Genomic DNA, 13,468 nt, shown 5'->3' with positions numbered 1-13,468 from the left:
ATGAGAAAGCGGCGCAGTCTCCACACCTGCTCTTCTCCCTACAGGTGTCCAGCTTGCGTGGCACAGTTCCCCTGTGCCCCTCTCCCTCGAAGGTGGCACAGTCTGCTGCGCCCACACACCCTTCTTGCACCTGCCAGGTGGGAGGCCCAGTGCCCCACCCCTGCAGGTGGTCCATCCCGCCGGCCCCTCCTCGGTGATGCTGCCACAAGGTTGGTACAGCCCCCCGCGTCCTCTCTCAGGAGCCGCAGTCTGCCGCCTTCCCCCGCCCAACATCTACCAGCTGGGCGTCCCAGTCCCCGCGACGCCCTCCCCCAGAGGTGGCCCAGCCCGCCCACCGAGGCGCCTCAGCCCTGCCTCGCACCTGCCAGGTAAGTGGCGCAGTCGACGTAACCCTCGCGGTAGGGGTCGCACTTCTCGATGGCGGTGGCGCCGTCACTGAGCGTGGTGGCGAAGATTGCCGCGCCGTGCTGCACCAGCGCCATGCAGATGGCCGTGTCGTTGCAGGACGCCGCGCAGTGCAACGGTGTCCTAGGCGAGGGAGGCAGGCGTGAGAGGCCGCGCTGGGGCCCGCAGCGCCTTCCCCGCCCCACGCCGGCCGCGCGAGGTCAGGACTCACCAGCCGTGGCTGTCGGGGGAGTTGACGTTGGCACCCGCCGCGATTAGGAAGTCCACGATGGGGTAGTTGGCGCCGCAGATGGCGTTATGCAGGGCGGTGATGCCCTCCTCGTTGGGCTGGCTCGGGTCGTTCATCTGGACGAGCCGGGGGACGGAGAGGCTCAGTCCCGCGGCTGCTATCCAGCGTCTGCCGCCCCCACCCCGCCCGCCCTTCTGTCCGGCAGCACTCACCTCCTTCACCGCCTGCTGCACCACGTCCAGCTCCCCGGTCAGCGCGGCGTCCAGCAGCAGCACGAGCGGGCTGAGGCGCGCGCGACGGACCTTGCGCGGGGAGCCGGCCTTCCGCAGCACCGAGCGCATCTCCTGGGGGACAGAACCGGGGCTTCAGTGGCTTGGCGGGGATTGCTAATATACCCATTCCTCAGAGCGGGGAAACAGAGGCTCAGGGACCAGGCGGCCACTCCAGGTCATCCAACTAGACAGGGCTGAGATTGGAACCCAGGAACGTACGTACACATAGCCTGAGTCCAGAGGGCCATGGGAAGGAGGGTCCCTCAGTTCTATAGCCTCAGGTTCCCTGCAACACTCAGGGAATCGGGTGATTTTGGAATCTTGGGCCCTGAGACCTGAGAGGAAGCTTGGAGACCACGAGGTTGACGATTGTGGAAGCCAGATATTCAATCCATAGTTTCATTTCTTTTATGTATTAAAAAAAAAAATGCTAGGAAGCACACCTGACAAGATGTTACCAAGTGTTAATTTCAGATGTTTGGAATTAGAATATATATTTTTAAATTATGTACTTTTAGTTATAGAAATTTATTCTAAAGAGATAATTAGTAATTTAGGAAATTAGAATATTTATCATATTATTCCTTGTGCCTTCTTATTTTTGATTTTCAAGTGTCCTACAAAATTCACTTATTCTGAGCATACAGCATTTGTGATTCTGGTCTTCGATGTCAATGATTTCAAGATTCTGGAATTTGAAGATCCCACGAGCCACCCATTTAAAAATTCTCTGATGCTAAGTTTCCAATATGTGTGAGTCCAGAAATGCTAAGTTGTGCCATTTCAAATTGCTGAGGACCCAGGACGTTGCATTCCCAAGATTCTATGATTGAGAACTTGAATATTTCATGGTGAGAATTTCATTCCAAAAGATTGGAAGGAAATACTCAAAATGTTAATCGTGGTTCTCTCTGAATGCTGTTATTTGGGCCTCTTTATTCTACTTTTATCTATTTCTTCCTAGTTATTATGTTTGTGTGTTCCTTTCTAGTGGAAAATGTTCACTTAAAATAAAATTCTGTATTATAACATATGCGTGCACTCATCTATGATTTAAGATTCAAATGATGAGTCTTTAATTTTCAGTTCTGGGGACTTCAAGAATCAGTAATAACCAGGGTTTGTGTTACTAACTTTTTAATTGTAAGATCCTGTGCAAACTTTCAGTGTTCTGGAATTCTGAAATTTCACTCTTCTGAGTCTGTGATGTCAGAATTTAATTTTTGAATTCTGTGAGCGTTCAGGTTTCTCTGTGGCCAGAACTTTGTGATTCTGCAATGAGGCAACTTGACCATTTCAAGACACTGTCATTCTTCCATTCTTGATTTCAAGATCCTGAGCCTCAACATTTCTTGGCTCCACCCTCAGGAGGGCCTGGGAATACGCATGTGGGGGTCCACCTGGCCTCCACGTCTTCTCTGAGCATTGTTCTCCTACATCTGTCTACCCACACTGAGCAATCAGGATTGTTCCATGTGACTACAGCCCACTCCCTCCAAGCCACGATGCAGAAACCAGACCAAGATCAGCAGGAGACCAGCCCCTGGTCAAATGATAACAATAATAGTAAAGTGCCAGGCACTATTCTAAGCACTATATTCATGTATTAAATCCTCACAGCAACCCTGTGCTTATTTTCATCCCCATTCTACAGATGAGGAAACTGAGGCACAGAGAGACTATGTGTCTGGCCCAAGGTTGCACAGCCGATAAGTGCTGTGGAGCTGGGATTTGAACCCAGGCAGCCTAGCTCTGCCACTGGTGCACTTAACCACGACACCCACAACCTCAGAGACCAGAGACTTGTTCTTGAAAATCTGAATGGAAGAAGCTCTGACCAGAGTCAGAGGACACCATGGACTTGAACTGAGAGGTCATGTTGAGTCAGGGCCGGGTGGGCCATTTCTAACCATGGCACAGGCTTGCTGAGGTGTAAGAGGAGAGAGCAGCTCCCCAGAGAAGGCAGACATGAGAGGCTGTGGCAACTAGGGAGAGAAATGGTGACTGCCTTGATTCAGGCAGGTTTTCAGACCCCAGAATAAACCCTCTGTCATGCCAAGACAAAGTCATTTCCAGGTTGGAAGACTCTAAGATTCCTGAAGGGAAGCCCTGGGGGGACAGGTTACTGGAGAGGAGCAGAGAAAATCTCGATGTGGCCAAGACTTCTGAATGCCCCTCCATATATGTTCTCCCTTTCTTCTGAGCACAGATACACTTAGATGTAAAACTGCATTTCTCAGCTTCCCTTGCAGCTGGGCTCCCGGCCAGTGGAATGCGCCAGGTGCGATGCATGCAATTTCCAGGTTCCGTCCTAAAAGGGAAGGGATGCTTCCATATGCTAAGTCATACACCCCAGTTTCCTCCTCTATTACTTACCATGCTCTGTGGCTGCTCTGGTGGGCTGCTCTGGAGAGGGGCTGGAGGTGGTATGGGAGCTGGTGGGGCTGGAGCAGGGGGCCCTGCCCTGGCCTCAGGCCCCTCAGTGATGGGACACAGCTCAGGCTCGGGCCCCCCAGGCCCACCGTGACGATGGAAGAGGCGGCTGATGATCTGCTGGTACTGCTTCTTGTGGGTGGGGGGCAGGGCTATAGTAGGGCTCTGCTCCATGGAGCCCCTGCGTTTGAGGGGCCGTGGAATTTCTGCCAGCACCCGTGCCACCTCCTCCAGCTCGGGCACTGACTGTGCCTCGGGCGGCAGTGCTGGCTGCAGCCGTGTGGGACTAAGGGGCCGAGTTACAGCGCCTTCATCTGCATCACCAGCCTCCAGCCCTGGTGTCAGCAGCCCCTCCAGCTCCGGCTCAGGCTCCAGCTCAGTGGGAGGTTTGGGGAAGCCTAGAAGGAGCAAGAGCCCCATCAAAGGAGGGGTCCCAAGAGACCCGAGAGACTCCCTCCCCACAACTTCCAGGACTTGCAGCAAATGCCTGATTTGATGTGTGACCTCAGGGCAGTGCCTTGCTTTCTCTGGGCTACACTTTCCCTGGGTTGTGAATAATAGACAATTATGACATCCCCCATTTAACAAGCACTTAGCATGTGCCTCGTGCTTTACATGCCTATCACTGAACTCTCACCACTACCTTGTGACGTTGATATGGCTAACATCTCATTATTACAGAAAGGGAAACTGAGTCTCAGAGAAGGCAAGTCAGTTGCCTAAAGCCACACAGCTGGGATTTGAACTCAGTCCTATCTGACTCCAGAATCTCTGCTCCTACCATTATGATAAACTTGACTTTCTAAGATTGTATGAATTTCCTCTCCTAACATCTCAGGCAGAAAATTGCTGAGGACTTCCCTGGTGGCGCAGGGGTTAAGAATCTGCCTGCCAATGCAGGGGACACGGGTTCAATCCCTGGTCCGGGAAGATCTCACATGCCGTGGAGCAACTAAGCCCATGCGCCCCAACTACTGAGCCCACGCGCCACAACTACTGGAGCCCGGGCTCAGAATAAGAGAAGCCACCACAGTGAGAAGCCCGCACACCGCCCCTGCTCGCTCTCATTAGAGAAAGCCCGCGCGCTGCAAGGAAGACCCGAGGCAGCCAAAAATAAATACAGAAAGAAAGAAAATTGCTGGGACTAGAATCTTAGTACTTGTTGGTCTTTTCTCTCTGTTTCTTGCCTTTCTGTCAGAGCTTCTAAAGCAGGTAGAAATATACAATTATATATATATATATATATATATATATATATATTTTTTTTTTTTTTTCTGTATGCGGGCCTCTCACTGCTGTGGCCTCTCCTGTTGCGGAGCACAGGCTCCGGACGCGCAGACTCAGCGGCCATGGCTCACGGGCCCAGCCGCTCTGCGGCATGTGGGATCTTCCCGGACCGGGGCATGAACCCGTGTCCCCTGCATCGGCAGGCGGACTCTCAACCACTGCGCCACCAGGGAAGCCCTACAATGATCATTTTATACATGATTTCATTGACTGTCCATCGTAATCTGTGAAGTAAATGTTATTAATCTCTCTTCACAGATGAGAAAATGTAAGCGCAGATGGGTTAATTAAATTATCCTCAGTCACACAGCATGTCAATGGTAGAGAGGGGATCAAAACCCACTCTGCTTAAATCCAGGCCCTGCGCTGGTCTCACACCAAAAACTATTAATAATGATTAATATGATAGCTATTGAGGGCTTTCTATACATCAGGCCCTATTTTAAGGACTTTATATGGATTAAATAATCTAGTACCATAACCCAGTAAGGTAGGTTCTATCATTATTCACCTTTTACACTTAAGGAAATTGAGGTCCAGAGAGGTTAACTGACTTGCCAAAGGTCACACAGTGTGGAGCCAGCCAGTCTGACTCCAGGGTCCATGCTTAAGCACTGTGCTATCCCTAGTTCCTGAGCAAATCCCCAAGCTCACCTGGCCTTGCTCTCTGCAGGGACAATGTCTGGAAACAGGTGTTTGGTTGTGATGGGACCCCAAGCTGGTTTGGTCCCCAGCCATCTGCCCTCCCTTCACCCATCCCTCCGGAACCCCCATTGCTGACTCACCTTCACTCACAGCGGACCAAGTCTCTTGGGGGGGTTGGGGGACGGGGGCAAGGGCTTGAAGCTGGGGCTGAGGCTGTAATTGTGGCTGGGACTGTGGAGGCAGCTGGGGCTGGGGAAGCAGCTTAGGCGGGGGAGCTCGAGAGAAGATGGGGGAGCCAGGGAGCATGGCCCTGCTGGCTCCGTGCTCCCAAAAGGCATTCTGCAGCTTGAATATCATGCTGAGGGGGATGGGGCGATGGCGGGGGGCACTTCGGGGCTGGGGGCTGGTAGGAGGCATGGGGATGCGGCTGACAGGCTGCCAGCTTCGGGGCAAAGTGCCTGATGAGCCCGCGGAGCCCAGCGATCGGCGGTAGCTGTCCATATCAGAACGCCTGTCGTTGGTCAGAAGGGAGACCTTGTAATTGCGGGGCAGAGTGGCACTGGTGAAGTTGTCCTGGGGGAGAAAGAGGGAAGGAAGGAAGATAGAAGGGGCTCAGGTGGGAGGAGATAGGCATAAGGGAATGAATGATAAGGGAGTGGAGGAAAGGAGGAGGGAGGTAAAGGCAAAAGGTGGGAAGGGAGAGAAGGAGGGGAGGGAAGACAGAGGGAGGGAAAGGAAAGACGGTCAGGGAGGGGGTGGAAATCCAGGATAAAGGAAGAGCCTGGGGAAGGGTACGGAAACTGCGGGCGCAGCCAGGAGGGGAAGACTAGCCCTGACTCCACCCTTGCCCACCAGCCCCCTCCCCAAGTTCCTCCGGCCCCTCACCTTCCCGGGGGCCCCCAGCCCATCCAGGCTGCTCTCTCTCCAGGGTAACAGCTGCAGGCCTGGTGAAGCAGGCCGCGCGAAGACATCGAGTCCTGTGAGGCGGGAATCATTAGGGTCTGGGGGAGGCCTCTCCGGGTCCCCCACTCCTTTGGCCTCACACCACTCACGTTCATAGCTCGCTGTCTGCGAGGACTTCTTCTCGTATGCCACGTCCAGGTCAGACTCGTTCCAGGCTTTGGGGGGCCGCCGCCGAAGCGTTAGGTCGTCTGCAGGGAGGTTGCCCATGAGGATGTGGGGGGCGGGCGGGGGGGGGCCGAAGCTGGTCCCGGACCTTGCGCCACTCCCACCCGCCAAGTTCGGCCCCCTGGTTCACCTTGCGCGCGCAGAGGTGGGGCGAAGGCGCTGACGCCAGGGCCCAGCAGGGGGCTCCCAAAGGCAGTCGGCGCATCGTAGGCTGCGGTCGGGATGCGAGGCGAGGGCCCGCGCTCAGGAAAGAAGGCCTGGGGCCCTTCGGCCAGGGGGCTGACACGGGGGGAGCGGGCACGGGCCAAGAAGTCAAAGGGCGTCGGGGAACCCTGCTGTCTGAGCGGGCCGGGGCGAGGGGAGGGCGAACGGCCGTGGGGGCTGCCTGCTCCATCGAAGGTGCGGGGCCGGGGTGAGGGCGCGCGGTCCAGGCTGCTGTAGGCATCCGGCTGCAGGTAGAACTGGGTGCGCGGTGACGACGGCCGGCCCTTAGGGGACAGCGAGCTGTAGGGGAGCAGAGCCGGGGCGCTCTCGGAGCGTCCGAACGAGATGTCTGCGCCGTCGGTGGTCGCCTTCCGGGGAGACCCGCGGCAGCCCAAGGGCTCGGGGACAGGGCTGAGGCTGTACCGGGACAGCTGTAGGGAGGTCGGGACATTGAGGGGTCAAAGGAGACAATAGTAGAGGGTTGGTAGGTCAATAGAGGTGATCGAAAATCAACCCTGGAGAGTTGGACGGAGCTAGAGATTCAGGCATAGGGAGCCCTGCAATCAGGGCTGGGGCTCGCATGTATAGTGCCTTTGTGCCGCTTAGAAAAAAACCCTTTTCTTCCGAGGGTCCTGACAGACGTCCACTTCCACTGATCCCGACTTCCACTAATCCCACAAGTAGCTTTAAATAGCCCACAGCCTGCACAGCCCCATGGGACAGGCTTGCCTGAACTCCTGGAGGAAAGAACCTGACTTTGGGGGCTCGGGTGGGGACCAGGGCAAGCAGGCTCACCCTAGCCGGCGCTCTGGCCTGCGAGCCAAGAGACGCCGCCGGCAAGTCTGACCACAGCGACTCCAACTGCTTGGTCAGTTCGTCCACCTTGGCCGCCGCCGTGTCCAGCTCCGTATTCTTCAGGTCCATGTGCTTCGCGGCTAGAGCTGGGCGGCCGGTAGTAGCAGTGAGGACCCGGATTTCTGGGCAGGGCCCAGGCTCCCCCCCAGCCCCGCCCCGAGGGCCCCGCCCCGCCAAGCCCCGCCCCCTACCCCAGCTCACACTGGAAGTTCAGGTCCAGAAGGTTCCGCGAGCTCTGGAACGCCTCGCTGTCCATGGTGCCGGCTGGCCGCAGCGGGGCGCCTGCGTTTGGGGAGGGGGAGCGGGGGAGAGCCTGCTCAGAGCCCGCCCACAGGGAACCTGGGGCCTTGAGGAGCGGGACGGGGCCTTTACTCTCCTACTTCCTTCCACTGGAAGCGCTATGACCCACCACCTCCCCTGCTGGGAAACGCCAACTCCTGCGAAGCCCTCCAGGAAGGCTAAGGACAATTCACTCTCTTTACGTGGCTCCTACTCCATTTCTCTATCTCAGCCCTAATAAGACGTGATCATTCCTTCAACAATTATCCATTGACCACCTACTATGTGACAGACATTATAGTGAACAGAGGCTGCAATAATAATAACTATCAATTACTGAATGCCTACTAGGGACCAAGAGACACTGCTAGATGCTGGGGATCTTTTCAAAAATAATGACGGTGCTGCCTACTATGTGCCAGGACCTTTGCTAGTTACCCGAGGGTATAATGAAATAAAACAACCATTTATTGAGAGAACACTGCCCCCTAGAACTGTGCCAAGTGCTTTACAGCTAATACCTTATCCCATGATCAAAATCTCCATGGCAGAAAAAGAAAGTGGGGCTCAGAAACATTTGTTCCAGGTCACCCTGCAAGAAGTCGGCATACTAGGTTTCACACCTGTACCTAACTTGTTATTCTGGGGCATCTTCGTCAGTCTGGAGGGGCTCCAGAGGACGGGGACCACTCAGCTCTCTCTTCCCAGAGTCCCCACCCAGAGGAGACTCAGCGTGTTCACACAGACCCGGCGTCAACAGGAAGAACAGGGAGTTGGCCAGGGATGGCTGGGCCACTGTGGCCGCCAACACAGTGGGAAGGAGCCAAGCCACCAGGAACTAGTCAGGCCAGCACCACGCCCATCTCCATGGTAGCCACCACACCCGCCAGCTCTGCCACCTCCCCACTACATCAACCGACCACTTAGCTTTGACTTGGGGTGCAGGCGTGGGCAGCAGGGCAGGCTGGGGCATGCTGATTCTGGCCTCAGTCTGGGAAGCCTCGGAACAGAACCTGTTGGGGCTGGTGGCTCATTTGGGTGTGTTAGGATTGTGTGACCTTGGGCTAAGAGTCCCCTCCACTCCTCGGGCCTCAGTTTCCCCAATTGTGAAAGGAGGAGGCAAATCAGCTATTCTGAGAGGCCTCCTCAATCTCTAAGAGGCCTAGATTCTGAAATTATAAGGGCCTCGAGGTTGTAATTAAATTTCGATAGAGGCTAAAACCCTCGACTTGAGAGTCTATTGTTTCAGAGTTCTCAGTCCCAGATTCTATCTTTGGAACATTCTAGAATTCTCCCCTTTGGCTAGCCTAGATTTCTCTGTCTTCCTGCACTGAGTTCTATCTATCCCAGGATTCCGAAGTCCTAAAAGTCTAGGTGAATGTCTGGTACAGTGGAGTTGCTAAACGCACAATTAAGGAGGGTTCAAATCTGGTGGCACCATTGTCCCACCTGACCAGACTGCCTCAGTTTCCTGATCTGTAAAATGAGGATAAATAGCAGTCTACCTCAGAGGACAGTTGTGACGATCCAACTGGCCAGAAGGTGCAAGAGGAATCAAGGCTCTGAGAATTGAGGCCTCAACAAGTAGAGACTATAGGGGACTTCCCTGGCGGTGCAGTGGTTAAGACTCTGAGCTCTCACTGCAGGGGGCACAGAGTTCGATCCCTGGTCCAGGCAAGACCCCGCATTAGAATCTCAGAGATACACAGGAAACCGTCTGTGTTCGTTAAAATATAAAAATGAAAAATCTATGCTACCTCCAGGGCCAGCATTCTGGTAGCGAATGGTTCTTTTGGGGATTTCATGATCCCCAAATTCTAAGACGCTGACATCCTCTGGGTCTAAGGAAATGCCAAGGCTAGGCGTGGGCCCGTCCCGGGTCTGAGGCGCGCGAAACGGGCGTCAGGGCCGCCAGGGGACGCTCCAGGTCACGGCCCGACCGCAGGGGGGCGGACGGACAGCTCCTGAGCTCAGAGCAGGGGAATGCGGGGCGGGCCCGGGCAGGTGCCGCACCTCCCGCGGCAGGGGAGCGGGGGCCCGGCGGGGGGTCAAGGGTGGCGGGGGCCGCGCCTCTGCTCCAGGCCCCTGTCCTCCACCCCCACGTCCTCTCCGCCGGGCTCCCCTCTCCTCCGCCCTTAGGTCTCCCTCCCCGGCATCTTCTGCACCCCAGTCAGGTTCTTTGGGGTTAAAAATCAGGGGCGGGGGGTTCCTGGAGGAATCATCCTGAGTAGGAACAGGGTCAGAGCGCCAGGCTGGTTTGGGAATACCCAGATTGGAATCCCCCAGCTCTGTCCACATAGACAGACGTTGGGAGAGGCTCCACCCTGTCTGGGACTTGGTTTCCCCGCTCTGTGGACGTCTGTGAAATGAGCTAGGGCCTTCCCCCTCTTTAAATCTCTACCTTCGCCTATTCAGCTTCTCTGTGCCTCAGTTTCCTTGTGTGTATAATGGGGGAATTAATACCTTCACCTCAAAGAAGTGTGAGGTTTGAATGACATAATTTATGTATAGAGTTTAGAACAGGGAAGCGTACAAAATAAAGTTCACACGTATAAGATTCCTAATTCCCAGGCCTGGAACAGACTGAGGGCTCAAAGCCAAAGTAATTTTTTTCCTCCAAAACAGCCCTTTCAAATCTTTCTGAGATTCTAAAAGCCCTGAGCTTTAACCCCTGGAATCTTGACTTCAGCCCTTGGATCTCAGAATGCTAAATTCTCCCCTGCTTTCCTGAGTTCTAGCCATCCCCAGTGCTGGCCCATTCCAGGGCATAGGAATCCCTGGAAGATTCCAGACAGAAGGTGGCAAAAGCCTAGGGTGTGCGTTGTGCCCACACTCCAGCCTCAGTTTCCCCATTGGACGAGAAAGAAGTCATTCCCTGGGCTGGGCTCAGCAAACCTCAATGGAAGTGAGACCTTTGGGCAGTTGCCGGAGACTTCTGTAGACAATGGGAACCATCCATTACCTGCCAGCCCTGAGCCTGGCACGCTGTGAGCTCTGTCTTGGCAGCCACAGTTATTATTTTTTATTTCATCTCAGGCTACCACCAAATGCCCTTCAAGCCCAGACATTAGGAAGTTCTTCCCTCTCATCAGAACCCCCTGCCCCACCCCTTGTTTAATCCCTTCACATGACTCACGGGGATGGAGAGAAGGGGGAGTCGGGCGGAGGGAGGTGCCAAGCCCTGCCCTCCCCCAGCTTCAAGGACAGACACACACCTCCAGAATTAGCCTCTATCCTCCCTTATCTCCCACACTACCTCAGGTCAGACAGATGGGAGTGGAGGTGACATTTTTCACCTCAGGGTCAGGGCCAGGAGCCCTAGGAGAGAAGTGAGTCAGAAAATCCCGTGGGACTGGATGGTATCCCGACGCCCAGAGAGTGGCTGAGGAAGGGGGAGGGCAAATCCTGACCCTCAACTCTGCTGCCAGTGTGACCCCTAAGCTTCAGTTTACCTCCGTCCTCTCTGTGTAATGGCTGTATTGTGCCATCCATGCAAGCCCTCCAGAATCCAACCCCACCTTCTGGAATTCTGCCCTGGATTCTAGAACGCCCTTTGCAAATCCCAGATATCTCCCCCCTTTATGGGACAATAGGAGGTTCCCCGCCCCCGCCAGGGGGCGCCCTGGGACGGAGGTCACTCCTCTGCTTAGGCAGGTCTGACGCCCCGGTTAATGACATGTTGGGGATCGCGCAGCAGCACAGGGGAGGTTGGAGATCTGTCCCACTCCCCTCCTGCCACCTTGGCCCCGGCCCCAGAGCCAGAAAGTGGGGGGAATGGCGGGACACAGCCTCCAGAGGGACCCTGGGTGTTTGTTCTGCTTCATTTCAGGAACCCGGGTTCCACTATCCCCACCCCACCCCTAATTCTGCTCGGAGACCTAAAGGCTCGGTCGAAAAGGCAGCTGAAGGGTGGTAGGGATGGCCGCCCATTCCAGAGCCCCAGCAGTCCGAGTCTCCCATTTCTCCCCAAGAGATCTAATACCCCAGTTCTACTCAAGGACTCAGGCGTCCGAGAGCCCCCATTTCGAGGGACTGAAACGTCCCGACGTTTCCGAACGTCTCCCCGGGACCAAGGTGTCTGAGCCCTCCATTCCAAGAACTCAGGCATCCGAGCCCCTTTTCCTTCTGCCCAGTATATCTGGCATCCAAGTTCTAGCTTTTAACGTTCTTGGAGTCCCCCAGCTCCGCCCTGGGACCTGGCGTCCTTGTCTCCTCCCGACCCTCCCAGGGACGCCAGTGTCGGGCTCCACCGGGGCCGCTGAACCCCTGGTGGGGGAGTGTAACTCACGGATCCGGGGCAGATCTTGGCACCAGGGGTCCTCCTCCGGCTCCGGCTCCGGCTGCGGGGAGCGGAGGACGGGGCGGGGCAGGCGCCGGGAACAGGTTAGACAACGTGACTCGGACCGGAGGGAGGCGGGTCCCGGAGGGGAGGGGGAGCCGGGGTCGCCTCGAGCACCTTGGGACTTGTAGTCCCGGAGGGGCAGGACGTAGATGGGTACGTTCCCATTTGTATTGACCCAAAGTCCATTTCACAGACAGGAAGGTCGAAAGGCCAAGGGTGACCTGGCTACGTAAATCGTAAATAGAATCCAGACTCTTACCTCGCTGTGGCTGCAGGAGATGAACTCCTGAGTCCCTGCCCCACTCCTCCAGGCTCAGTTTCCCCCTTCTTGAAAGAAGATTTGGACGCCACCAAAGAGGTAGAAGGTTATAGAGTCTGGGGGAGACTCACAAATCCCGCCCCCAAGACGAGAAGAGGGCCTCGCTAAAATCAGTATCCTCTCGGGTCTCTGAGCCTCAATCTCTCCGTCGGTAAAAAGGGTGGTTGGGATCTTTACAGAATTTCCCACCAACGGCTCCCAAAGTTGGAGGCTGGGACTACGATTCCCAGCAGCCTCCACGACCGACGTCGGGCGCCTCCCAACCTCGCGTCCTCTGGGAATTGTAGTCCCGGAGCCCGCAGGGGCAGGGCCCGGGTGTCTCGCCCACGCGCGGGAACTGTCTGGCGATCCCGGGAGGAGGCAACACGTCCTCTTCCCCTGACCCTCCTCCTCTCTGAGCAGCCGCTGGCTCGCTGAGAAGGTGGGCGCCCCAGTTTTAAAGTAGGATCCGAAATCTCGGCAGAGGGGGCGGAAATCAGCGCTGACACACCGGTCAGGAATGCAGTCGGATCACCCAGTCTAGCCACCGTCTCGCGGCTCCGCCCGTCCCCCTACGCTGTGCAGTCCCTGTGTGAAGGGGCGTGGGCGTGTCCCCCAAATCTGCGTTCACGTGCCGCTGCTTACACGCACCCCAGGACAGGGAAGGGGCGCTAGTCAGGACGTCTACTCTCTCTCCCTTCCTCAAGGCCTTTGGAAATGTCCCCCCACGCACGAGACTAAATCCTCGAGGGCATCTACCCGTCTTTTGGGCCACAGCCCCGCCCCTTAGTCGTACCGCCCCACGCGTGTCCAGCTCGGGAGTCCAGAGGCTCCGCCCTGGGATCCACAGGCTCCTCCCCCTATATTTCCCGCTCCCCTGGAGCCCAGAGCCCCGCCCCTGGCTGATAGTTAACGCCCTCGGGAGGAATTACCCCCATTCCTCCATTTTCCCACCTCTCTCACTCAAGTTCTGAATTTCTGAGGCATCTGGGCCTCCCTAGAAGGGACTGTAACACTGAAAGCACAGTCCTGCCGACCTAGACTCTTACCTGCCTCTCTAAGAATTTCAGTCCAATCGATCTTCCTGTCTC

General features: G+C 55.9%; 1 protein-coding gene and 1 long non-coding RNA gene across 8 annotated transcripts in view; one reads left to right on the top strand and one right to left on the bottom strand.

The window, feature by feature from the left end:
• The window catches only part of LOC132594034 (uncharacterized), a 2,585-nt gene extending 646 nt beyond the window's left edge, over window positions 1-1,939 (top strand). For both annotated transcript variants that reach the window (XR_009560146.1, XR_009560145.1), the window contains exon 2: window positions 45-1,939. This is a non-coding gene — a long non-coding RNA (uncharacterized lncRNA). The remainder of the gene's footprint in view (window positions 1-44) is intronic.
• PPP1R13L (protein phosphatase 1 regulatory subunit 13 like) overlaps window positions 1-13,468 on the bottom strand; it is a 22,332-nt gene extending 8,864 nt beyond the window's left edge. For 5 of the 6 annotated variants that reach the window (XM_060289580.1, XM_060289581.1, XM_060289578.1 and 2 more), the window contains exons 1-11: window positions 12,026-12,146; window positions 7,660-7,740; window positions 7,399-7,544; window positions 6,530-7,034; window positions 6,324-6,422; window positions 6,157-6,248; window positions 5,412-5,844; window positions 3,283-3,737; window positions 847-978; window positions 617-750; window positions 362-528 (exon numbers count right to left, since the gene is read on the bottom strand). In XM_060289580.1, coding sequence (XP_060145563.1) covers window positions 362-528; window positions 617-750; window positions 847-978; window positions 3,283-3,737; window positions 5,412-5,844; window positions 6,157-6,248; window positions 6,324-6,422; window positions 6,530-7,034; window positions 7,399-7,544; window positions 7,660-7,714 — 2,218 coding nt within the window. In that variant the 5' untranslated portion in view covers window positions 7,715-7,740; window positions 12,026-12,146. Of the gene's footprint in view, window positions 1-361; window positions 529-616; window positions 751-846; window positions 979-3,282; window positions 3,738-5,411; window positions 5,845-6,156; window positions 6,249-6,323; window positions 6,423-6,529; window positions 7,035-7,398; window positions 7,545-7,659; window positions 7,741-12,025; window positions 12,147-13,426 lie in introns of those variants that run through there. The other variant, XM_060289579.1, reaches the window with a different exon arrangement.

This window comes from Globicephala melas, chromosome 19 (assembly GCF_963455315.2).
Source record: "Globicephala melas chromosome 19, mGloMel1.2, whole genome shotgun sequence".
NCBI lineage: Eukaryota > Metazoa > Chordata > Mammalia > Artiodactyla > Delphinidae > Globicephala > Globicephala melas.
The sequence above is the reverse complement of the archived record's forward strand: the minus strand, read 5'-3'. Positions and strand labels throughout refer to the sequence as shown.